General features: G+C 43.0%; 2 protein-coding genes across 2 annotated transcripts; both read left to right on the top strand.

Moving 5' to 3' along the window:
* The first annotated feature begins 680 nt into the window (after positions 1-680).
* LOC309347403 (chemokine-like factor) lies at positions 681-7,595 on the top strand. The gene is made up of 4 exons (XM_081871978.1): positions 681-977; positions 2,395-2,553; positions 5,307-5,402; positions 7,042-7,595. Exons 1-4 carry the CDS (start codon positions 915-917, stop codon positions 7,147-7,149), a joined length of 426 nt encoding a protein of 141 aa, XP_081728104.1. The 5' UTR covers positions 681-914; the 3' UTR covers positions 7,150-7,595.
* A 2,093-nt stretch (positions 7,596-9,688) lies between these two features.
* On the top strand, positions 9,689-24,217 carry CMTM3 (CKLF like MARVEL transmembrane domain containing 3). The gene is made up of 5 exons (XM_081871976.1): positions 9,689-10,042; positions 16,983-17,138; positions 20,201-20,296; positions 20,954-21,074; positions 21,450-24,217. Exons 1-5 carry the CDS (start codon positions 9,920-9,922, stop codon positions 21,476-21,478), a joined length of 525 nt encoding a protein of 174 aa, XP_081728102.1. The 5' UTR covers positions 9,689-9,919; the 3' UTR covers positions 21,479-24,217.
* Positions 24,218-26,067: the final 1,850 nt, after the last annotated feature.

The following is a 26,067-nucleotide window of genomic DNA, read 5'->3' as shown; positions in this document are numbered from 1 at the left end:
AACCATGTACTTTAAATGTATTCAACAACACACGTGTACGCAGATATCAGGAGAGAAAGATGCTTTTGGTCAGGTGTGCTTTTTATTTGGGATTATTAACCTAGCAAAAAAGCATTGTTGTAACTGTTTTGTGGCAAAATAAACCCTGATGTTCCTCTTCTAAGATATCTCCAGGTATTGAACATGAAAGGTTTTGTGTGTCCAAGTTTTAAAGCAAAACCTTTTGGCTTCCGCCAAAACCCCATCTTTTGATTCAGACATCAGATGAGCCGGAAAGGGCGGAAGCTGGTCGATTTTGCTTTCGAAAGGTTAGTGTGTTTTGTTAGTCGCTCTAATCAATTTGGCTTTGGAGATTAACGGAGTCCTTCCACCATACAGGGAAAACTTCCTTGTTTGAGGCTTTCATCCTTTATATATATATATATAGGCCCAGTGGTTGTTTTTAGTAGGTCAACCCGGCCGTATTAAACATTTCATGTTGTCAACCGCCCTGTGATTTTCGGGTGAAGGGCGGTACATAAACGGAATAAATAAGAATTGAAACTGGGCTGTTAGGCGGCTGAATGAAAAGATAACAACAGGGCATTGAAATAAGAAGATACCATTGCGCCCCTTTTTAAAAAAAAAACCCCACATGCTTGTAAATGCCCACCCGCCCTGTGACGTAGCATTATTCCCGATTCCTGGTCCCCCTGCCTCCATTTTTGATCCTCGCCGCCACACCCCTGCGAGGTGGGTCAGGCGGAGCGAGAGGAACTAAGCCAGCGGCTCAGCCCAGCAACCAGCAACCGCAGGTGGGGCCTTCCGTCGGCAGCGTAGCTTGGGGCTCGCGGGCGCGCCACCACCCAACCGGCGCTCTTTCCGGCACCGCCCGCCCGCCCGCCCGGCGCTTCTGCTTCTCCTCAGATGTGACCATGGTGGAAGTGAACTACCTTTTCCTGCACTCCGTGAGGGGAGGCCTCAAGATTGCCCGCATGGTATGAAGCCAGGCGGAGGGGAGGGGGAGGGGGGGAGCTGAGGTTAGATTTAAAATTTAAAAAAAGTTTTTAAAGCCTTGGCGTGTGGTGGTGGGTCTTCATATGTGCCTCCCTGCAGTCTCTTTGTAACCTCAGGGGCTAAACAGTGAAGCAAGAACAGAGGGGAGGCAGTCTCTGAGCTTGTGCAGAGCGCATTCACTTCAAACCCCAGGATTCTAAGTTTTGGGAGGGGGACGTGGAGGGTAATGTTTCCAGATCCCTGGTATCTTTGCCTCTTCTGTTGACAAATTAAGTGCCCGGTAAACAAATTGCTGTATTTTGTGTGAGAGCACATTTATTATTATTATTATTATTATTATTATTATTATTATTATTATTATTGGAATTTATATACTGCCCTATACCCTGGGGTCTCAGGGCGGTTCTCTGAGGTGGTGAGTGTGCTACTTGCATATTTATATGGATGTTGACAAGTTGGTTCACACCCATGAGGTGACTGCTGTCAAGCGATGCCACTCTGCCCTGTATCTGTGTGCCTTAGTTTAAGTGAACCTTCAAAACATTTAACTTTGTTTTAGTGTTGCTTTCCAGCTCTTCTCTTTCACTGTACAGCTGGAGCAAGGGGTGTTCCACGTTTGTCATTTTTAAAGGAACTGGAAAATTTCAGCAATGCTGATTTTTGCCTCTTGTAGCCAGCCATCTATTTCCACTTCTCTGGAGTTCACATTCTCTCTTATCTGACTATTAGAATATATGTGTGTGTGCATGCACTGTTAAATCCCACTGCCTTATTATGATTATTTAATTCTTTGGGGCAAACTAGATGACAAGTGAATTCACTGAATATGTTTGGAGTTTTTGTTTTCTAAATAGCTGCATCTAATCTGAGGTTTTTGCCACACGACAAAAGTAGCATTCAAAACCATATGGCAGCTGTTTCTTTTCTTCAGTGCACACACATACACACTTCTTTGGGGACCCATGCACAGAAGGCACCTCCTTAGTCTCTTGTTTTGAGGAGGGGGAAAAAACACTACACCTCCAGATCTTTGACTCATAGGGAAGGCAAGTTGTATTCAGGCCCATTTTAAAGACACACTATAGAGCCAGTGTTTCCAAATAAAACATTGATTGAACAACTACCAAATTTTAAATTTATAAATTGCAGTAAGGTTTTAAAGCTTGGGTGTGATTATTTTAGTAACTTGAAGTTAATAGCTCAGGGATAGAACAACTGCCTAAAACCCTGGAAAGTCACTGCCAGCCATTGTGGCAAACAATACTGAGTAAGATGAACCAGTGGTCTGACTATATGACAGCATCCTATGTAAATAGTTTTGCAACACTGGAATATCTGTAGTATGACTACGTATGTATGTATGATCCTAAGTCAATATTCTGTCTTTCTTTCTTGCAGCTTATAGCTTTTATGGCAACCATCTCTTTTGCAGTTAACAGATCTCATGAAGCATTTTTAGCACTCGTGATCATTGAATTTGTCATTACTTTATTATTCTTTTTACTATATCTGCTGAATCTGCAAAAAAAGCTGAATTTCTTATTTTGGCCCTTGGCTGTAAGTATTAATGTGCACAAATTATTGTTGTGTATACATGTCTTGCAGAAGTACAAAACCAAACAGCAGGAATTGTGCTGGTATTTTGAACTTCCGCCCTTCCATTTCCAAAACAACTGTTGGGAGTAGGGAGAAGCATCCTCCTCCCACCTGTCCTTATTACCACAATACAAAACAGTTATTAACATTCAGACAAACAAACAAAAGCTACACTTTTGAATACCGTACAGCAGCTACTGTGAAAGATGGAAGGATATTTTTATAAACAGAAGAGTAGAGGATCAATATAAAGATCAGTAAAAGAACTGATAAGAAACAACAAAATGTTATATTTTCAGTCCTTTTAATTGTTTATTTTTAATGCAGTTAATTCAATTTAAAAACAAATTGAACTGAAGAGTACATATATAGAGGTGGTTTTTAACTATTATTTTGGGGGACTCTGGGGGTGTTGCCCCCCCCTTCTGAAGACAGAGATGTGGCCTTAGGGGAATCAGCGATAGATCTGGGTTTGAGCATCACTTTACAAAATATTGGGAAGTATCTTAAGTTCTGCTCAGAGCAGACCCATAGAAATTAACACTAAGTTACTTAGAACTAATGTTGGCTACAACCTATTGTTTTGCTCTCTTTCTGCGTCCTATGGCAGGGAAGGAAGTACTTAGCATACCTTGGGGATGTTTTCGATTATGTTGTTGAAACAGAGATTAGGTTCAAACAGATCTCTTTCACATAGAGTATTATATTTGGATGTAGGTGATTCACACATGTATATCTCCCAAGCTGAAATCCTAAAGACACATTTGCAAAAAAGTAAGTTCCACTGAACACTCTGTGATTAATTCCATGCACAGGATTGCACTGCATGCTGATAAGACATTTTAAGCATATACTTAAAAATGTAAAGCATGAATGTTACAAATGCATGTTTGCAAACAGAATTACACTACCAGGGAGCAAATAGAGGCAGTACCTCCCAATTAACAATACCTTCACCATCTGAAATGTGTGAAATGGCCCTCACATCTGTTTGTATTGCAGGTGAAGTCCATATGATAGGAAAACTATGTGCAGTTTAAATTGCAATAGCAATTTAAATCGCATAAATGCAAATGATTGCTTGGTGGTGTGAAGTTAAAATCTAAGCTTGTTATTTTATTTTGTGCATCTTATTCTAATCAATAATAGTTCACCACCCTTTTTTGTTTGAGGCAACATGTTTACAGTGTCATATATTACAAAAGTGAATATTGTGCCTTTAACTATCCTACTTGCCCCCCCCACCATATGGTTCAGTATTGTTAACTTAGTTAAGAAACACAAGGTTCTGTAACCTACAACAGAATATGCAGCAGAGAAATGATAGCCAGAATCCTGCTTGATTGTGTTTGAGAAAGTAAAATAATAAATACATAACTGACCAATAACATCGGTTCTGCCCCACCATCAAAAGTCCTGCCCCCCAACATAGTCCTGCCCACCCAACAAAAATCCTGGCTACAGCCATTTCCAGATTCAAGGGATGTTCTGACAAAGTCCCATCCAGGGGTCTTTCCCAATGTCTGTGGGTTTATCAGCACCATCATCACAATCTGCAGGCTATGACTGTGAACTATCTGCTATTTTAAGTTTCTCATATAGTACCACTGTGGGCCACTGCTGGGAATTTAACATGACAGATGGTTCACTCACCCACTACTAGGTAGGGGGTTGGACTAGATGACCCTTAAGGTCCCTTCCAAATCAACAATTCTATGATTCTATTAAATAACAAAATCCCTGATCATGGATCTCCCATGTAATGTCTAATTTGACCTTGAACGTGCAGATTAGAATCTGATGAGCTGTTCACTTGGGAATTTTTTTTGAAAAACAATGAACTGTGGACTCTACTGAGATAGCACTACTGAGAGAAGGCCACTTGGTGTCACTGTTGCTTGGATTTGGATGTCTATCTCCTTTTACTTATCTTTTGAGAGAGCATAAAATGATTAAAATAATGTAGATTTGCCATAGAAGTCTTTGTTGCTGTCCAACATAGGATTATTTGAATTGAATACATATACTTAAGATTGGCACCAGTCAGATTAAACTACAAATAAAAAGTTTAAATTATTCCCCCCTGCAAAAAGAAAAATCCTTTTTTTCCTCTCAATAAGCAAAGGTAAACTTGCGGGGGGAGGGGTGGAATACAGAAAAAGAGAGCAGAGAAAGGGGGTTAAAAGATGAGAGAGTGGTAAGCAAAAAGGGGAAACTCAGCCTGTTTGACACCAGGTGGTGATGGGGTTGAGCCTTCTTTGGGATGGTTATCAGACTCTGTAATTCTAACCTCCTTGGAATGCCCCAACTTTGATGGGATTTGGCACCAGGTTAAAATGTGTGTCCTCCTGGGCATATGGTGATTGCAATCTAGGCTATTCAAGGTCTGAGGAAGTGTTGAAATACTGCAGTTACATGTGATGGCCTCATACCTAACTGATAATTTTAGTTTTTTAATTGTTTCTTTGCATAATGTGTTGTTCTATTATATTTTGGTAACTGCTGCATGATTCTTTTTTGTAAATAAGGAACAGTCTAGATGTTTTGATAATATATAAATATCCCTCTATCTTGGGTGCCAAAATAACTTTCCTGGCCTCACGTATGTACTATGCACCCTGGCTTACGGGATGCCATTGACTACACAACCTCAGGTAGCAAAATGCCTGGTCCTGGAGTCAATATTAAGCCATGTTATTTGCTATATTTTTCAGGATGCTTTCAACTCCCTGGTGGGGGCGCTGTTTCTCTTCATTGTGGGACTGTGTGCAACAGTAATAAAAACCACAGTTGAAACTTTGGTTGGAGGGGTAAGTAAGAGAGTCTGGATAGTTTTGTCCCATAGAAATGAAAGCCAGAGGAGCCTTTCAGATGTGACATTCCCAGCTTGGTAGACCATGGCTTGCAAAATTATGACTGCTTTCAGACACTATTTTAATCATTTTTTCCCTGACATTTCATTACTTGATAATGTTTGCTTTTATATGATCTTTCACACAATATAAAAGCCAGTTTTGGAAATCTAGCAAAATCTGCTCATTTCCATGTTAATTTGCAACACTATTACCTTGGAAAATTGTGGGGTGGAATTTTGGGCAGCATCTTGGCTGCTAGTCATGTCACAAATGTGGGGGTGGTATTCCAGCATACATTCCAAAATGTCTGTCCAGGCATTTTCATGAGTGAATCGGGGGGGGGGGGGAGTGCATGTGCATAAAGGGTGGGTGTTGATAGCATATCATTCACTGGTGTCATGGTGGTGTCTCTTGATCAAAAAGCCACAGTTCCATAATGTAGTGAAAAAAGAATGTTACTTACTGGGACCGAAGTGCCAGCATCATAACCAGGAAAACCAACCCAATAATCCCCACATCTAAATGCACTCTGTGTTTGGACTCCAGCCATTGGTGAGAACTTTTCTCCTAATACAAATAGCTGGTTAGGATGGATCTAAATCAGGACTATAGTGAAGAATTTGAATCTCCTATCCCAGGCCAGGATAATGATTGGACCTCCCACACCTGCTTTTTACTCTTAAAGAAAAATATCAGTGTGTTTCTAGTTGCGTGAATGGAATTACATCTAGTTTGGTGCAAGTAACAGTGAAATCAGTGGGATTCTGCAAAAGTTAATAATTTCATTCAGTGAGTTGTTATTCTGCCAGTGGGGCCAATAATAGTATTTTCTGCATTAAAACGGAGCAGTGGCATACCAGTTCATATCACATTTCTTATATGAAAGAGAAGAATATAATTTACATCCAGACTTGCCGAGTGCAATGGTGCCCAGTCAGTTCTGTTAAAGTAGGTATGTTATCCTTCTCCACCGTTCCCATTTGTCTAGGGTGCAACTACAGTGGTACCTCTGGTTGCGAACGGGATCCATTCCGGAGCCCCGTTCACAAGCTGAAAGGAAAGCAACCCGCGTCTGCGCACGCGCGGGTCGCAATTTGCCACTTATGTGCATGCGTGTTATGTCATTTTGCGCTTCTGCGCATGCACGAGTGGTGAAACCCAGAAATAACCGTTTCCAAGTACTTCCAGGTCGCCGTGGGACGTAACCTAAAAAAATGTATCATGAAGCAAACGTAACAAGAGGTATGACTGTACTGTATCCCTATTTTACCATGGTCAGAGTAGCCTATTGAGATGAGTAAGTATTGGAGCCTACTGGAAGAATACAGCTGATAGAAGTCAGGCAAGGTCAAACCGGAGACGATTTCCCCAAAAACGTTGGGGCAGAGATTACTTTATGGAACACAAGATAAAAAGAATTCAGTTTTTTTCATCTATCACAAATCAAACATTAAAATTGAAATTCACAGGACAGGACTCTTTGATGAGCTGTGGCAGATGCTGTAAACTAGGCATAGGCTGTTGCTGTGATTCAATAAAGAATAATGCCTAGAACATTTTACTGGCATCTGAACTACTTTCTTTTCATTTGCAGGTGTTTTGTCTGATCCTGTGTGCTCTCTGCATAGTAGATGCTGCTTTTCTTTTGAGGAAGATTACATTTAACCAAGGAGCATCAGCGGGGGATGATAATAACAATTAGAATGATCAATGGCCAAAGTCTAATTTATAAACATTTGGAAAGCCTGTTTCAATAGGCTACTCCTGCCAAATTTTATTTATATTTTCCTAAATCTGAAGAGCATGAGCTAGCCAGTAACGCAAGTCAAATTGATTTCAAAGAGAGATTTTAAAGCAGAATCTTAACTCCCCCAGGAAAGTGAGCAGGGTTCTGAAAATGTTTTTGTGCTCTTAGATTAGAAGAAACGTATTTATGAATGTTAATATATAGTATTCTTATGTACTACTTTTCTAAACTTGTTTACGGTACCTATTCAGCTGTATGAGCCATCTTGAATTAAGAATAATCCTGTGAATTTTATGTAATACCAATTCTAACCAACATTACATTTCAAATTATTATCATATGCAGCTTTATGAACTGGTTTGTGTTAATGTTTTTAATTAAAAAAGCTTTACTTGTAATAATACTGAATCATAAGTGTACTGTATATTGTTGAGCACACTCCCAATTTCCCTTAAAAAGTTCAAGGGTGGGTTGCACCGAAGGGTTTTATTTCTGAGTAAACATACATAGGATTGCAATGTAAGTTTATTTTTCCTGAGAGAATATTGGAAAGTCATGAACTTTTTGTAATGCAGGGGTGGGGACCAGGATTTGACCTGCATGCTATTTTCTGAGCTCCCTACATCCTCCAACGGGCATTTAGGACTTCTGCTGAACCTTATTTAGCCAACAGAGTAGAGGTTCCCCATGCCTCTTGCACTGTGTGCTTTCCAGGCAACTCCCTGTTTGCCTGTAAGAGTGTCTGTATATACAGGCAGCGATCATTCTGCACGCATCCAATTGACACATGACCGCCAACACATAGAGCTCAGTGGAAGCAAGCAGATTCCTAAAAACCAACAGCACAAGCTCAAAGAGCAACACTGTAGCCAGTCAAGGAGCCAGTTTAGTTAAGTATACAGTGTTAGACAGAAGCCATTAGTGGGTGACCACAGGCCAGTCACTCAATCTCAGCCTAACCTACGCAGGAGGCACCATGTCATTTCCTTAAATTCTGTTTTGGCCAAACAACCCAAGATCAAACCATTATTGCTGATCCTGGTTTGTTTCGCTCAACCATAGTTAAAACTCATCATAGTTCCTTCCTACTTTGGATAGAATGACAAACTGCTGTTAGCTTAAAGGGGAGTAAGGTAAATGTAAAGACAAATGGACTTATGATGTCATTGTTTCATGAATTACTGGAGCCTGCTTCTTCAGATGCATGATACCTGCCATCATGCATCCAGTGGCGTCTATAAAAACTTACATCATTAGTAGTAGTAGTAGTCGGACCCTGCCCATCTGACTGGATTGCCCAGTCACTCTGGGCAGCTTCCAGCATACAGTGGGACCTCGGGTAACATATGCTTCAGGTTACAGACTCCGCTAACCCAGAAATATTACCTAGGGTTAAGAACTTTGCTTCAGGATGAGAACAGAAATTGTGCAGCGGTGGCACAGCGGCAGCAGGAGGCTTCATTAGCTAAAGTGGTGCTTCAGGTTAAGAACAGTTTCAGGTTAAGAACAGACCTCCAGAACGAATTAAGTTCTTAACCCGAGGTACCACTGTATATAAATGCATTGTAAAACATTAAACCTTAAAAAGCTTCCCTATATACAGGGCTGCCTTCAGATGTCTCTGCCCTCTCTGCCCCCAAGAAACAATACTTCTGTCTTGTTGGAATTCAGCCTCCATCCATTAGACGCCATCCATCCTCCAACCACTCACACAGGACATTCACCGCCTTCACTGGATCTGCTTTAAATAAGAGGTAGAGCTGGGTCTCATCTGCATACCCAGCCCAAACTAAGTCTTCATGCCATTGTTATTTTTCTGCCAACAGGGTGTGACTGGTGAGAATGGGCTGCTTGTGAACATTCAGAGTCATCTATATCACATCCTCACCATATGGTAAAACACACTCTTAAAAACCACTTCAAGAGCCACTGATAATCCTGGGAAGTGTCATTTGTGTGGGGTGCTGGGAACCAGGAGTGCCAATTTAGTCCCATGGGTCCTGGGGCTGTGGGTGCCATGCAGTGTGCATAGCCCTGGCACCAAAATTTGTGGGTGCCCTGCCCCTTCATGGGGAATTTTGTGGGTGCTTGGGCACCCTGGGAGTTGGCAGCTATGCTGGGAACTGAAGCTCTGCAAAGCCTGGACCCTTTAAATCACAGTTCCAAGGATTCTTTGCGGGAATTCAAGACTGTTAAAAGTGGTACAAGCGTGTTTTAAATGTACCGTGTGGAAGTGACCTGGCTGTTGGTCGCTGGGTGCTCTAGAGACCAGGTGGATCTTCCATCTCTGATGCGGCAAGGCTCTTGGAATCCTTCGAAGCACAATTGCAGCGGAGCGCAAGCTCCCCGAGGGTCACGTCCTGGGGTTTGCAACAGGCGCGCATGGACTCGCCGGAGGAAGTACTCCCTGTTTCCAGCAGCTGCACGAGGCGGGGGCGGGGGTCGCCTAACGTGGCGCCCGCCCGGCTCTTGCTCGGAAGGGGCGGGGCGCACGAGATTGCCGCGCGGCAGCGGCTGCTCGGCAGCGTCCCCAGCTGTAGATTTGGCAACCGCTGAGGAAACTTTTTTTTTTCCTCGGCTCGGCGTTTTCTACCCCCCATTTCCGCAGCATCAGGATTTCCGTTTCCCTCCCTTTGAAAACGAGAGAAAAAAAAAAAACCTCGCAAACTCGGCGGGGCGCTCCGGTCTCCGCTCTTGGCTAGGCGACGCCTCCGCGCAGCCGAGCATGGAGCGAGCCGAAGCGGAGGATCCCGAGTCCGGCGGCGCAGTTCCGCCGGGGGCTCGCCTGCTCCTCTCCTTCAAGGAGTTTCTGAGCTCCGGCAAAGGGAGGCTCCTGCTGGCCGAGGCGGTAAGATGGGGCGCGGAAGGGGGGGGCGGCGGGGGCGAATGCATTGCAAACTCGAGTCAAGGGCTGCGCGTGGGGAAGGGAGGCGGAGAGGACGAGGAAGCGGGGCGGCGGCGGCGGCGAAACTGCAGTCTCTGCTCGCAGTCTTTTCTGGCAAAAGGCTTCCACGCCGCGGGAAGTTTGCCAGGAGCAAAGGAGGGAAACGAGGTCGGGTTCCTTTGCCCTGAACGTGACCCTCTCCCGCAGCAATCTTTCCTGTGCCCGGGGACTCCGAATCGAGCTCTGTCCAGTAGGCGCTTACTCGCAGGTAAACCGTGCGCGCTGGATCGCAGCCTGAGGCCCTTGGAAAACCAGGACTGGCTCCAGCAGGCGTCCTGTAGGATTCGCCTAGAAACGAGGATTCCCCCCCCCCCGCTTCCCAGGGACCCCGATGGTGGCCACCACGCCCACCCCGGAGGGGAGAGGGAGAGACAAGAGAAGGCACAGGCCCGGGCGACTTCTGTCCTAGTAAAAACCAAGAAAGAGGCTTCCGGCACCCTGGAAGCTAAGCAGTTGATTACGGCGCAAACGCTTTTCTGGGCTAGAGTCCACTTTGGAAGCATGAAGTTGCGGGTGTGAATAGCACTCGTGGCGTTGGGCTTGTAGAATAGTGACGTATGAGGGAAAGGAACTGTATAAAGTCAAAGAGATAGTGAGGACGGGGGTTATTAACGGTGGCCTTTTCCAGGCTGGCTGTATGTTGCAACCGAAATCAGTTTGCATCCTGTCATATTTCAGTTGAGCAATTAAAGTGGATTTGGCGCTCTTGGGCAACGAATGTGCTTAGCACCCCCACACACCCCACAGTCTTTTTAAGTTGATTGGAAAATGCAGTGGAAACCGTGGGATAAATATTGGTTGACGTGAGGTCCTGGCAAACAAATCAGAATGAATGCTCAATACATTGGATGTGCCTATAACAGTCCTAAGGGCCGGCCGGGCATGGACTGAGGCAGCTGCTTTGAGCAGTGGATTCTGCACAGGTGTGGTGTCCTACTGCCCTGGAGAAGTGAGCAGAGGCAGCAGCTTCTGCTGAGATGTTGCCACAAAGTACTGTGACACAACCCTGGTAAGCAAGGCTTCAGTATGGGTGGCAACAGGAGGGGCAGCGAAACAACAGGATGAGCCACCCCTGACATCCCAGCAAAGTTTGTGCAAATGGATGAGGATTAATACACAACAACCAGGCCTGGAAGAAAGCAGTGATGGTACACAATGTAGGCGATAACACAAATCCTATCGTGGGTAAGTTAATTAACTCACTGTAGCGTGATAAGGTATGACTATCTCATTTAAAACCACAAATGATAGCATTCAATCCCTTGATAAATTCAAATCCAGCCGTTTCATGTTGTAGTCTTCCATTGAAGTTCCTTTGTTTGAGAATAGCTGCATTAAGGTTATACGACCTGGTTTTAAATAGCTTCCTTTGCTCATCTTGCCCTTAGAGCTTTTTCAGGGCTGCGGATTAGCTGGATATTCATACCTGATGATGCAACTTTTGAGAGGGATAATAATAATAATAATAATAATAATAATAATAATAATAATAATAATAATTTATTATTTATACCCCGCCCATCTGGCTGGGTTTCCCCAGCCACTCTGGGCAGCTTCCAACAAAAGATTAAAAATACATTAAAACATCAGTCATTAAAAACTACCCTAAACAGGGCTGCCTTCAGATGTCTTCTAAACGTCAGATAGTTGTTTAATTCTTTGACATCTGATGGGAGGGCGTTCCACAGGGAGGAACTTTTCACACAAAAATTGAAAGGGGCAGAGTTTTGGATACTCTGTTGATTGTTCTAGTGCAGAGATCTCTTCTAGGGAGTCTCCTAAAAGCATTTCCATCTCTCTCTCTCTCTCTCTCTCTCTCTCTCTCTGTGTGTGTGTGTGTGTGTGTGTGTGTGTGTTTTGGGGTGGGAATATATGACATAACTTTTAGAAAATGATGTGTCTTGTACAAAAAGTGGATACTAGATAGAGAAAATTCTATCGCTGCCTCTCCCAAAATCTGGTGTTAAGTGAGTCATCCAATGAAACTAAATTGGCAGGAGATTCAGGGCGGACAAAGGAAAGGACTTCTGCACAAATCACATAATGAAATTATGGGATTCACTGCCACAAAATGTGGTGGGGATCAGCAATGCAGATAGCATCAGAAGGGGATTCAGTAAATTCACAGAGCTCCATCAGCACCTGTTTAGTCACACTGGCTACCCTTGGTTCTCATGGGACTTGGTGGCACTTTTGGGGGAGAGGGCTATTACCTTTGTGTCCAGCTTGTGGGCTTCCCAGAGGCATCTGGTTGGCTGCTGTCAGGTTGTTGGACTAGGTGAGCTGTGGCTCTTAAGTTAAGGTTACCAGATGTCCCCGTTTCCCAAGGACAGTCCCTGGATTTACAAATCAGTCCCCATACATAATCCATTGAAGTTGAAAAGTGTCCCCGGATTCATTGAAAAAAACCTGGTAACCTTATCTTAGGTTCTGATGCTTTTTCCAACCCCATGGTAGTGGTGAGGAGGCTCAGGGACCTCCAGGCCTCTCTGTGTGGCCCTCAGAGCTCTCCCAAAGCTCTCTTCTATCCTGGACACATTGTTGTTCAATGTCCTTATAAATTACTTGGATGAAGGAATTGAGGGGATGCTCATCAAATTTGCAGATGACACCAAACTGGGAGGGGTAGCTAATGCCACAGAAGACAGAATCAGAATTCAATATGACCTTAACAGATCGGAGAACTGAGTGCAAGCTAACAAAATGAATTTCAGTAGGGACAAATGTAAGGTTCTGCAGTTAGGCAGGAAGAAACAGATGCACAAATACAGGATGGGGGACACCTGGCTTACTAGCAGTACATGTGAAAAGGATCTAGGGGCCTTGGTGGACCACAAGCTTAACATGAGTCAACAGTGTGATGCAGCAGCAAAAAAAGCTAATGCTATTCTAGGCTGCATCAACAGAAGTATAGTGTCCAGATCAAGGGAAGTAATAGTACCGCTCTATTCTGCCTTTGGACGCGGGTGGCGCTGTGGGTAAAACCTCAGCGCCTAGGACTTGCCGATCGCATGGTCGGTGGTTCGAATCCCCGCAGCGGGGTGCGCTCCCATCGTTCGGTCCCAGCGCCTGCCAACCTAGCAGTTCGAAAGCACCCCCGGGTGCAAGTAGATAAATAGGGACCGCTTACTAGCGGGAAGGCAAACGGCGTTTCCGTGTGCGGCTCTGGCTTGCCAGAGTAGCTTCGTCATGCTGGCCACGTGACCCGGAAGTGTCTGCGGACAGCGCTGGCTCCCGGCCTCTAGAGTGAGATGAGCGCACAACCCTAGAGTCTGGCAAGACTGGCCCGTACAGGCAGGGGTACCTTTACCTTTACCTATTCTGCCTTAGTCAGACCACACTTGGAATACAGTGTCCAATTCTGGGCCTCACAGTTCAAGAAGGATATTGGCATGCTGGGATGTGTGCAGAGGAGGGCAACCAAGATGATCAAGGGTCTGGAAACTAAGCCTTATGAGGAGCGTTTGAAGGAGCTGGGTATGTTTAGCCTGGAGAAGAGGAGATATGATAGCCATCTTCAAATATCATAAGGGCTGTCACATGGAAGATGGTGCAAGTTTGTTTTCTCCTTCTCTGGAAGGTAGGACTTGAACCAATGGCTTCAAGTTACAAGAAAGGTGATTCCGACTAAACATTCAGAAAAACTTTCTGACAGTAAGAGCTGTTCAGCAGTGGAACAGACTCCCACTAGAGGTGGGGGACTCTCCTTTCTTAGAGGTTTTTAAGCAGAGGTTGGATGGCCATCTGTCATGGATGCTTTAGCTGAGATTCCTGCATTGCAGGGGGTTAGACCTTGGGATCCATTCCAACTCTAGGATTCTGTTATTTCCCATTTTTTGTTTTCCCCTTCTTTGTCCTCCTCCTTTCTGCCCTCCCTTCTAATACATTAGTCACAAACAGTTGTTGACAATGACTAGCAATTTCTTGCGCAAGATTTGCTTTTTCTTCATTTGCTGTATTTTTCTCCATTAGTTATTGTCTCTGCCAAAGTGGCTCACATCAAACAGAAAGAGGGAGGGGGAGACAGGCCCAGCCATTCAGTTTACAAACGAGAAAAGCAAGGTATGCAAGGAAAAAGGGAGTGGAGGGAAGAGGTAGAGGCAGGGGGTCAATTCAAGGCCAGAATGTTTGATGTATCATTGGAGAGAGCAGTACAAGGCACTGTGAAACATTAATTATGTCCGGTTCCTTTTATAAGTTGTATGAATAACTGTGTAGATCCTCACCTACCTGCACCATGCCATGTGGCAACATGGAGGGGTTACTAGATGTGAATTTACCTGTGGATTGTGTTGCTTAGTGATCATGGTATCACAATGGGATGTTATCTTTTGCATTTGTGCATTACCTCTTGAATCACACTGCAACTTTGTTTGGTTTGAATTTAAAAAAGAACAAACCTTTAATACATGGGGAAGCAAAGGAAGGTCAGAACACAGGGGTGAGCTACAAGAGGGTCTTTATATCCAGTTTGGGCCACGCTGATCATCCCTTGCTGCTGTTCTTGCTTGAACAGCAATTGGTAGCTCGTTTCGTTGGCTGATGGACAGACCCAGAGTGTGCTTTCCCTTGGCTTTTGCAGCCCAGAACAGTAGGCAGATGGAGCCGGAAGTTCTTTCAGGCAGGGAGAGAGGAAATGATCTCCTTGCAGCTGTTCTTTCTTTGACCAATGGATGATGCCTGGCCGGCCTCCCCCATGCCATGATGTGATTCCTGGGAGGCAGGCTTCCAGTGGCCCTAAGAGAATCTACCTCAGAGTGTGCTTCCCATCTGCTCTCAAGTCCCAGAGCAATCCCTACTACCTGAGTTGCCCACCTTTCCATTACCATGCCATTTGGAACTCCAGAAAGGAAGGTCTGTGTGCATATGAGAGACTGTGTATAACACAAGGAATATAGCTTCAAATATAGGCAGCGATATAAACACCCCCTCCCCCCGGCATTCTGTGTTCATCACAATCAGCGCTGCATCCATCCTGCATCCATTTGGCTTCTGCTATCCCCTAATGCTGAAAGTAATGTAATTAATTACATAATCAGTTTTAGTGGAATGGAAATGTCAAAAATGTTGAAGAAACAAGTGTCATTTACTATTTTTTAAAAAAGATAGCTAATACCACTCACATTTGCCTATGTGGTTTTTGTTCCTATAAGACAAATCATTTCCAGATTCTAAATAAAGCATGTTGTATTACTGTTTCTGAAAACAGTGTGACTCTTGTTTCCTCAGAGTAAGCATTTGCTGCTTTGCATTGCTTGCTTGGAGTGGTTTAACAAATCTTTAAAAAGGAGGAAGTGCTGTCTGCTTCCTCTACAGAGCTTCCTTGGAACAACTGAGCAGAATAAAATTAAGATGGACTCGTTTGCTTCCTGCTGTCTCTCCTGCAGTGTTTACTCAGAAAAAAGTTCCCCTGTGTTCAGTGGGCCTTGCTCCCTAGTAAGTGAGTTTAGGATTGCAGCCTTAATCTTGCTTTGCCATAAAAATGACATTGCTTGGAGGTTTGTGCTCCTGGTGATGCTTTAGTTAGCCATATGTGGACTTCTGTATTTTAGAATTGGAATCTACTGATCAATCTCTGGCTGATTTCCAGGTAGACCTGGCAAGAGTTTCAGATTCCCGGGTTTCTTTTAGCAATACTAACTTCCTAGCTCTACATTAGGCTGATGAAACTAAAGCAGTTTGGAAAGGGGGAAGCAAGGAATGGATGTTTGCATGAAAGGGCTGAACTCCATTCTGAGACTCAAAACCAGTTCTTTTGCTGAGTATCAGAGGTGCCAAGTTTGTTAACCCAACATGTCCTTTGAATCTTTGGCTCTGATTGGTGGATATTGGAGTTCTAATAAAGAAACAAGGCAGGTCTTGTAAGCCTGAAAGGGGCCAGGCCTGTTCTAAAATACAACTTAGAGAAAAGTGCAGGGGAAGCCCCAGATAGTGCATTAGTGGTGGATTTCTACTGGACTGTCTGCTCATCATTCCACTTTGTTGGTTGTTCTCCAATATGACTGTGTTATTCCCATTTAGAAGGGTACTCTTGCACTGTAGCACAACAAAAGCAGGACATGAAAAAACCAAACAGCATTTGTGGTATGAAAAGTGACAGGATTTCAACAGGAAAATATGGGACATGCAGTGCCGGGCGCTGTGGGTTAAACCACAGAGCCTAGGACTTGCCGATCAGAAGGTCGGCAGTTCAGATCCCCGCAACGGGGTGAGCTCCCGTTGTTTGGTCCCAGCTCCTGCCAACCTAGCAGTTTGAAAGCACCTCAAAGTGCAAGTAGATAAATAGGTACCGCTCCGGCGGGAAGGTAAACGGCGTATCCGTGCACTCCTCTGGTTCACCCGAAGCGGCTTAGTCATGCTGGCCACATGGCCCGGAAGCTGTATGCCAGCTCCCTTGGCCAATAAAGCGAGATGAGCGCTGCAACCCCAGAGTCGGTCACGACTGGACCTAATGGTCAGGGGTCCCTTTACCTTAAACAAGCTATACCTTAGGGTCCCACTCTCTTGGGGGCCCCAAAAATATTTAAAGGAAAACAGCCACAGTGTTTTGTGTTGGGTAGGCTCCTATTTGTATGTGCAAATGGCTTTAGATGACAAATGGCAGCTGGACATATAAAGGGCCCCATTACCTCCAGTAGCTTAGGGCCCCATCAAACCTAAATCCGGCCCTGGTGATATGTCCCTATCTGCAGGCACAAACGGTACTGAAGGTGTGATTGTGTATAACGGCCCCAATAATATAATGAGCACAAATTGCAATGAATGCTGAATAACAAGGGACGCCTGGAGGAACCCACATGCTCTGAGCTCCAGATGACCAATAATGTTCTCCTTTGTGTTGCAGGTGCTGTCGTTCATCATCTTCATCTGTTATATTGCCTCCTCTGCTGGGTCTTTCCTGATTGTACCACTGTTAACCCTTCTGGCGGCCCTGTGTTTTTTCTTTGCATATTCTTTAAAGCTTAACGAGAGGTTCAAAGCAGTCTATTGGCTTTTGGCGGTAAGTGTGTGGACACATGCAATCAATCTGAGTCGAGTCAATGAAATGGTGGTTGGGGGGTGGCGGGTTGCCAGTCACTGTCTAGACTGGGCAGTAGGGAATCTGTAGTCCTCCGGGTATTGCTGTCTGGAACTGAGGGCAATTGGGAGACTAACAGCTTCAGGAGAGTCACAGGGGACCATCCCTGCATAGCCTTGGAGTGAATATCCAAGGTTGGCAAGGAAGATGTGAAGGAGGTGCACATTTGAAGTGAAAGAATGATGGGTAGCTGGGAATTTGGGGAGAGCCTGCAGTGTTGATGGGCATAACCTCCTAGTATCATGACTGCTTTAGCGCCCAGCTACCACAGGCGAAAACGTGCCCATGTTGTCTCCCAGGATGACTTGTAGTGCCAGGCTGAGAGATTAATCTTGTGCATAGCAGTCACTATGTACCATATGAGATCTCTGAGGTGCACATCACTGTGTCTTAAACTGTTCAGCTACAACATCATTTGTCAGTTTTGTTACTGTGTTTGGATTAAATCTAAATTTCATTATTGCCATCATCGCCAGTTATCGCAACTACAAGTGGAACGTGCAAAATGTTGCCATGGGGAATGCTCCTTGTTCACAGTTCCAACCAGCTGCCCTCCATTCCATTCTCCCTGTGACCACTACCATGCTCAGTCCTCACCGAGTGGTTTGGGGGGTGGGCTGGTTGCTGCCCACTTAGTTGGTTTTCCATTAATATTGCTTTTTTTCTTTAAAAAAGTTTAGGGGTACTCTCATTTTCCTACTCATATTGAAATACTGCCCCTCAATGAGGCCAAACTTAGATTCACAAAACGTTTAGTGGTATGCGTTCCCCTGGGTCCCCCCCCCCAGAAAAAATATATATCTGCAAACCTTGGGATTCCCCCCCAACACACTGGAACTTCCCTGTTGTCTTTCAGAGGTTTCATTTTGATGGCAAATCTGTTGTCACTTACCATCAGAGCTTATTTTTAGATGGAGTGAGTATTCATAGAACATAGTGGCTGTGCAACTGAGCCTCTGCAAATAACTCACTAGGTAGCCTTAGACAAGCCACTCTTCCCTGACCTTAGTTAGAGATCTTTGGGGAAGTCTCTCTTAGTGGTCTCCTTGGCTCAGACACATGGCTTGCACCCACCAGGAGCCATGCATTCAGTATGGTGGGCCCCAATTCTTTGGAACCCCCTCTCAGCCAAGTTTAGGCATCCCAAACCTGTCCCTGCTTAACTTCAGGTGTTTGACAAAGACTTTCCTATTTTAGCAGGCATTTAAAGGTATTTTTATGTTTCGAGGGTGAATTTTAATTGTTCTCAATCTTTGTATGGGTTTAAAAGATTTTATGTACACTTAGAAATTCTAAATATATAAATACAGTACCTTAAATAAATACTAAATCAATTAAAATTGTCTTCCTCCTGACTTAGCTTATCAATAATTACTAGCTGCTCCTGAAACTGACCACTAGGTGCTGCTCTGGCCCCAAACAAATTCCCTATTTAGCAGTGCCATGTTTGAAAAATGCAAAGCTGCACTCCAGCTTAGTTTCTCAATGACAGCATATTATTTCCCATCAGCCTCTTGATGTTTCTTCCTGAGAAGCTGCCATGAGAGATACAAGCAGCAGAGCTAGGCATTTGCTGTAGAAACCCAATGAGGACTTTCCCGTAAACATCGCCCCATTTTATAAAATACTTACCGGTAATAGGATGCTCTCCAAAGAATTGTAAAAGGGAGAATTAACAATAAAACATTCTCCTGAAAAAAATAGCACAAATGTTTTGCGGGTAAACTTCTCTACTAAATTTCAGTGGATTTCAAGGTAATGAAGCAAAATCAGATGTGTTGTGTCAAAAGAAGGCACTCAAGTATGCTTCTGTGAATCAGTTTTTGTTTCAAAAAGCATCAAGCAGCTTTTCTTTTCCTTTTAACCCAATGAACTGTCTCAAACGAAAAGCACCCAGTGGCACAAATCAAGAATAGACATTGTCACCTTCACAGTAGTAACAATGGCATAGAAAGATGATACTGTAGGTCTGCTTTTGTGGAAATTCTGCAACTGCACTGCAGGGGTGAGGTCTGAGTAACGTTAGGTCTATGAACAGCAACTGTGGACAGTTCTCAGCGTGGTTCATAATAGCAACCTCTTTCTGATCTCCAGTGGATTTCAGATTCTTGAAGGATTTGCATCTTACGATGGCCAACTAGTTCTCTCATCTGTTCTGTGTACTAGAACTTGGTACAGAAGATCTCCATGTATATTGCTTCTCAGAGAGGCTGCAATGAAATACCCTTCAGCCCAGTGTAGTAAGAGAGATTCACCTGGAAGCTTCTTTGTGACCAGCCAGTGGGCATGTTTCTGTGTTGTTCAGTTCATCTGGGCCCCACTGAACAGGCCTGAGGGTCTTTGATTCAGCGGCACAACTCCATATGGAGCCTCTAATAGTTGCATATGATTAGAGCTGGATCAGGGCCAATTGGTTTGATTACGGTAAATGCATGTCCTGCTTAAGAGCTTGCTAAAGGCAATAGAACATACTGGTCCAGCGTATTTTGCTGCCCAGCACACTTTGCGCCTAGTCAGGTTTTAGACTAAATTCTGCGCTACTCAACACTGGGTTCCAACAGTGGAGCCATTGCTCTGCTTCTTGTTCTTCCCAAATAAAACACCCCAGCTTAGGTGAAGGAGCCTATGCAACAGATGTAGCTGAGAACACCCCAGCAAGTGTGCAAAGGAGTGGCACTTCTGCGGTTCCCATGAGAATCCAGAATTAGTAGGGTATCACAGTTGAGGAGCATGTGCATCTGAGTCTGGCTGAGACATCCAGTGTAAAACCTAAATAAACCTCATATGCAGTTGGGTGCAGAAGCTTGATTGCATCCTGTTAATAACTTGGTAGAGCCGCCAGTGTTGAGCTAAAAGTGATTTGGGGCTGTCAATTAACTATCTGGTTTGCAGCAATTAAGGGGATATGTATTGTGCATAACCTTGCCACCCATCCAGCTTAAAACTTCGTCCCTAACTTGATTTCAAAACTCTTTGTCTTGCAGGACTTTTTATGTGGCATCATTGCTGCTATTATATATTTTGCCATCTCAATTGCCGCAGTCTCAAAATATTCTGACACAGCATCCAAGGCAGCAGGAGTAAGTTGATGTTTCAGGCTGGTTCATACCTGGGAGTTAATGATAAGGGGATAAATTCTACCTACCTACCTGGTACTGATAGGTGTTTTGCATCTATTCTATGCAACTATTCTACGCACCCACCCACCCACCCACATGCTTCAGAACTAGTTTTTACACAAGCTGAATTCAACTAATGTTTATTTCTGATATGACTGGATATGTTTTCCTTACACACTCCCACCCTAAGAAAAAGACCACTTTGCAGAATTTCTTCTAAATATATTTTATTTCATTTTTGTGACCCCCCCCCAATACCCTGGAATGTCCCTCCAATTTCTTTGCCTGTGATTAGGGTGGAGGGTTTTGAAAGGTCACTTCCACACAGATCTAGTCTTCACTCAGATGTAAACCATGTTTTAATTGTTAATATTTCTTTAAGTTTGATAACAGTCATGCTCAGAGTAGATTCACTGAAATCAGTATGACTTTGATGTGACCCTTTAAGTACCTTTAAGAAATGCTTGAAATTCCCTAAAATAGGGACACACACAGCAGCTGATGCCAGCAGGGAAATGTTTTCAATAAGCTGTTCCTGCACAATTTTTTCCCTTTCATTTGTGCTATCAAAAACTGTCTTTTCAAAAACTATGCTTTTCAAAACCTTTTGCTCTTCAGGTGCTTGGATTCATCGCCACAGTTGTCTATTGCGTTTACGTCTACCTAACTTTTAATGACCTGATGACATATCTCAAGCAAGGAGATTCTTCAGATGCCCCTGAGCCACGTAAATCAGAAGGTAGGTACAAACCAGCTTTGCATTGCCATCAGCCACAGATCCAAGCTCATTTGTGGGCTATATTTGCAATAGATGTAGATCTGCAATAGATGGGAGAAAGTCTTCTCTCCAGTATTGCTATCCTCTGTTTAGAAGCTAAATTAAAAAAAAAAAACCCTTCAGCTTCTGTATTTAGAATAAATGATCTGGCTGTGTTGTGCATCACACATTTCACATTCCATTTTTTAAAAAAGTTACAGGAATGATGGGGTATTACAAAAGATACCAAGGCATGGAAGCATGGTTTGTTGCAAATGCAATGCATTTATGTTGTGTATATATAAAATAAGGCCCACCCCAACCCTGACATTTTTATTGACAACCTCTCTCTTTCAGATGATGACTCGGATTCAGATTCCGACTGAAGCAACAGTGCCTTGAGAAGATTGCAGAGCCAAAAGGGGAGGACAATGGGCACACTCTTCTTTCAGCAATTGTAACCTTTTTATGAACTTTTATTTCCATTGTACAGATCATCACCAAAGCCACTGCTGAGGATATGCTAGTCTCATGAAAGACTTCCTCAGAAAAACTGCTGCTGTTTGAGCCTGGATATGTTTTTCTCTGTCTTTTCTCATTCAGCACTACAATGTACTGTTCAGTAAATTTTCTTAACCTTTTTTAAAAAACAGACTATAATCAGGGTTGCTGATGATTGCATCAGACAAGCATGAAACCTGTTCAGTACTGGACACAAAACTCTAAACCAGTCTGAACTTCAGCACTCTTTTAAAAAATCAATTCCTTAGATTGAGATTTTAAGCTAGAGAGAAAAAGGAAATATGAGAAATGGATTTTGTGTGTGTGTGTGTGTGTGTGTGTGTGTGTGTGTGTGTGTGTGCTGGAGACCTCTTTATTACTTAATAGATGCAGGAAAAAGGCTATGAAGCAGACATATGCCAACATTATTGATGCTTTACATTACATGCAGATGCATGGAAGCATCCCATTGTTTTTTGTTTAGGAAAAGCAGCATTAGAAGAATGACTAAGAGAAATAGGGATACTTAGTTTTGTCTTACCCACAATTTCTGAACACCATATCCCTTGTCTATACATAGAGCTGCAAGGTTCCAAAGAATGGGCTTGTGTTTTAGTTTTTTAGCAAGGGTTGAGGAAAACAGCTGGAGAAGGAAACTTATCATACTACATATGATAAGCAGGTGAGAAAGTGGATAAATGTCCCAACTTTCACCACATTATAGTCCCCCTTACAAAGCTTTTTGTCTTTTGAAGACCAGCTTCAAAGCTCTTGCACAATAGTATGCAAGATGTAAGTACATACAGTGGTACCTCGGGTTAAGTACTTAATTCATTCTGGAGGTCCGTTCTTAACCTGAAACTATTCTTAACCTGAAGCAGCACTTTAGCTAATGGGGCCTCCTGCTGCCGCCGTGCTGCCGGAGCACAATTTCTGTTCTCATCCTGAAGCAAGGTTCTTAACCTGAGGTACTATTTCTGGGTTAGCGGAGTCTGTAACCTGAAGCGTATGTAACCTGAAGCATATGTAACCTGAGGTACCACTGTATTTGATTCATGGCAGTAGGCTTCAGGGGTGCCCTGTTTTGCTGAGTTGGGTGGCATGTGCTTGGGTTTCCTATAAAGCCTTTGCTTGGTAATTTTTTTAAGTCAGGCTGTAGGTCAGTGGTAGAGCACATGTTTACTCTCTATTAAAAGGATTACAGCGGAGTCAAAAAGATCTCCTGCCTGGGTACCAAACTATCTAACTAAAGGTTTTCAAAAACACAAGTAACATCAGCAAAGCAGCCCAGCCCACCCTGCCGCTTTTGCTTAATGTTATCAGAGCATGCTCACTGTGGGAATCTAACATTTTCCTCCTGTGTTATACTCCTGCTGCAGGATTAGATAAGACCCATGGCAACTTCATGTACCTTCATGATATATCTGGCTTAACAAATAAGATAGGCAAGGATATGTAATGGTGATTTATTTTCAAGCAATGAATTGTTTTAGAGAAAGCAGGCAAGGATGCTCAGTATCTGTTATTCTTCCACTGTATGGGACTTTAAGCAATAACAGCAAATGAGATCTTGGCAGTGACAATCTAAAGGTGCATCAACTTTGTCCTTGAGATGATGCACAGGAAAGTTTGAATTTCTATTGCGGGGGGCAATTACTATGCTTTTATGAAAAGAGGATAATCTTAACAAAGCTGAACTGATATGAACAGGCCTACACTGTTTGAACCAAAGAAACAGTTGGAAAACATTAGGATGCAGTTTTCCTCTAAATCAGGCATCCCCAACCTGCAGCCCTCCAGATGATCCCTAGCTAACAGGACCAGTGATTAGGGATGATGGGAATTGTAGTCCAAAACATCTGGAGGGCCGAAGGTTGGGGATGCCTGCTCTAAATCAACCGCTATTCAGTTTACAGAAGTGCATTTGGGGAGGTGGAAAAGAGAATTGGAATCTGCGTTTAATGCGGTAGCTTGAATAATTTACCAACAAAAACTACAAGCAATAGTGATCCTGAAGAACAGTAATACAAGCTGGAACAGCACTTGTAGGGCAAAATCAACTGGGTACATCCAAGTGAGAAAGAAGTCACAAATACCTGCATTGTTTTTAAAGTGAGCTGCATCAGTAGCCCATCCTTAAACTGTGAGTTATGACTATACATTGCAAGCCCATATTTCTTTTTCCACTTTTTTGTCAACTAAAAGGTTAATCTGTTTTATATTTCCTTCAACAATGTATTTCTACATAGTATTTACCACATATGATAAGCCACAATATATTGATAGAGTAGTTTTGTAGATACATTAAGACTGGGGGGGGGGATCCTTATTTCAGTGACTTTTGCTAGCAGTGCACTAGAGGTACTTTTTTCAGGCTTGAAAATGACAAAAATACTGCCCTCTTGAAGGCTGGCTCCTTCACAGGGTAACTAAGTGTCCTGTCTTAGTCTAGTGCATGGGCTTGGGAGTCTTGAAATGGGCATTTTATATTTGTCTTTTTTTACAGACACTTGAATGTGATATATATTTTTTTTAATGTGTCTTCACTTGACTTTTTAACACTGCATGTCAAAGCTGGCACAGAATTTATGAACCATGCTGGAATAAACTTCATTGATATTAAATGTGTAGCCTTACTTCTGATGTCTTTTTAAATCTTCCAGGCAGCTCTCACAGGTTATTCACAGGGCACAGAAATACATTGGCATCTTGGGACATTAGCATCTGGAAGTGAGCAGGACAGACCCTTGGTTTTTTAAATGCCCCTTTTCCAAAGCAGCTATTTCAGGAGCCGGCTATAATTCTTTCTCTACCCCCCCCCCCATTGAAGGGTCTTTGGGAGGCATTTAACCCATTATATTTATGTCAATAAAGCCACACGACTGTGTGCAAAAGCTTTATTAGATTACATTTATTGAGTTTATATCCTGCCCCCTCCACCACAAGGAAATTTGAAAGCTCAGCATGCACACAAAGTATCCATGGGGTCATGAATAGTCACCAGAGGCAGGGTGTTCTGTGTTCATCTCCCCACCTCTGTCACCATTGCAACTTTGTGACACTGTTGCAGATTTGAAGAACTGCACTTTTGCTCCTCGTGGGTTTTGTACAGTCCCTTGGACTTCATTGATACTTATGCAAAAAATGAATCAATGGCCATTGCTTTTTGTCAATTTTGCCTGAATGGTAAAAGTTCTCAGCATCATTAAACTATTCAACAACTCACTTGGAGGTGGATTAAAGTGATATGTCATTTGAGGAATAAGACAAAGGATGGCACAAGTTGCTCCTATCCATTTATTAAACAAATCCTTTACGATGATTTCATACAAGATTAGGATTCAGAAAACCTATGGTTTTCTCTACATACAAAAATACAGATTTTTAAAAAACACTATGAAAACAGACATGTACCATGAGATTATTTTTTGTAGAGCTCAGTATCTTGGTGTATCAAAAAGAACAGAGGAAATATTAGCATTGATCAAAACAAGACAGCCACATTAAACTGTAAATTACCAATAAAAAGTCATGCCAATATACAAAGCAAAACTTACAAAACTTAAGAATTACACCGCTTAAGAATAAATTTTAAAACGGACAAGATCAAGCAGCGCTTTAGTGATTGCATTCAGTATCACAAGAAAAGTAAAAAATCATTACTACAATCCATCTTGAAATTTATAAAATGTATACTAATATTGCAAATTAAAAGGAAGTGCATGGCATATAGCTATCACTTGTCTCCATAATGCTATCAGGACCAGTTGAACTAAATTTTGGAAAGGTTTCACAGCACATATAGGATTCTGCACATATGGAACGAAAGGGGGTCTGTGCACAGGAAAGCTTCCTGCATACCCAAGTTAAATATTTTTTGCTGCTAAACCAGGAAGGCAGAAGTCGTCATCTGAATGCAGAGCAAAGTAATATAATTATGGTGCAAATCTCTTTTGTTAGTGTAAAGGTGCTGTGATTTGCAGTGAAAGCATCTAAGGAAACTGACTGATCTACGTGTCAGAATAAAACATTGAAGGCCTAGGTAGGATGAAAGCCACTTTCTTCTGAAGTCTACAGCAAAGCCTGTAGTGACTGCAACAAGGTGGCAACTGGAGCAACTTTCTAACCTCTGTTCTTAAGCACATTTACTGTAAGTTAAGTCCCAAGCATTTCAATTATTATTGTTTGTTCAGAGTGTGCTTGGTATTGTACTCTAGGCACATGACTAACCACAGTTATTTGGAAGTAAGAACATTTAAATCCTTGGGACTTGCTTCCAAGAGTGTTTAGTGTGCTGTATACCAAGCAATGGGTTCTCTTAACTCTCTTCTGTACTTAGCTGGAATGTCTGAGTTATTTCACAGTACCCAATAAATCAAGAGAATTAAGGGCAGCTGCATGCTACCAAAAAGAAAACTGGATCCATTCTACCTAATTCAGCAATTGACCGATTCAAAAAGTTAACTCTTGAGTT

The sequence above is a fragment of the Podarcis erhardii genome (genome assembly GCF_964252035.2).
Source record: "Podarcis erhardii genome assembly, chromosome: 7".
Taxonomy (NCBI): Eukaryota; Metazoa; Chordata; class Lepidosauria; order Squamata; family Lacertidae; genus Podarcis; species Podarcis erhardii.
This window is presented reverse-complemented; position numbering and strand designations above follow the sequence as displayed.

What these genes read in the sequence shown, in the direction of transcription:
- CMTM3 (XM_081871976.1), top strand. Translation starts at nt 9,920, where the DNA reads ATGGAGCGAGCCGAAGCGGAGGATCCCGAGTCCGGCGGCGCAGTTCCG. An exon ending in GGCTCCTGCTGGCCGAGGCG is followed by an intron (nt 10,043 to 16,982) that starts GTAAGATGGGGC and finishes TTTGTGTTGCAG; the next exon opens with GTGCTGTCGTTCATCATCTT. An exon ending in CAGTCTATTGGCTTTTGGCG is followed by an intron (nt 17,139 to 20,200) that starts GTAAGTGTGTGG and finishes TTTGTCTTGCAG; the next exon opens with GACTTTTTATGTGGCATCAT.
- LOC309347403 (XM_081871978.1), top strand. Translation starts at nt 915, where the DNA reads ATGGTGGAAGTGAACTACCTTTTCCTGCACTCCGTGAGGGGAGGCCTC. An exon ending in GCCTCAAGATTGCCCGCATG is followed by an intron (nt 978 to 2,394) that starts GTATGAAGCCAG and finishes TCTTTCTTGCAG; the next exon opens with CTTATAGCTTTTATGGCAAC. An exon ending in TTGAAACTTTGGTTGGAGGG is followed by an intron (nt 5,403 to 7,041) that starts GTAAGTAAGAGA and finishes TTTCATTTGCAG; the next exon opens with GTGTTTTGTCTGATCCTGTG.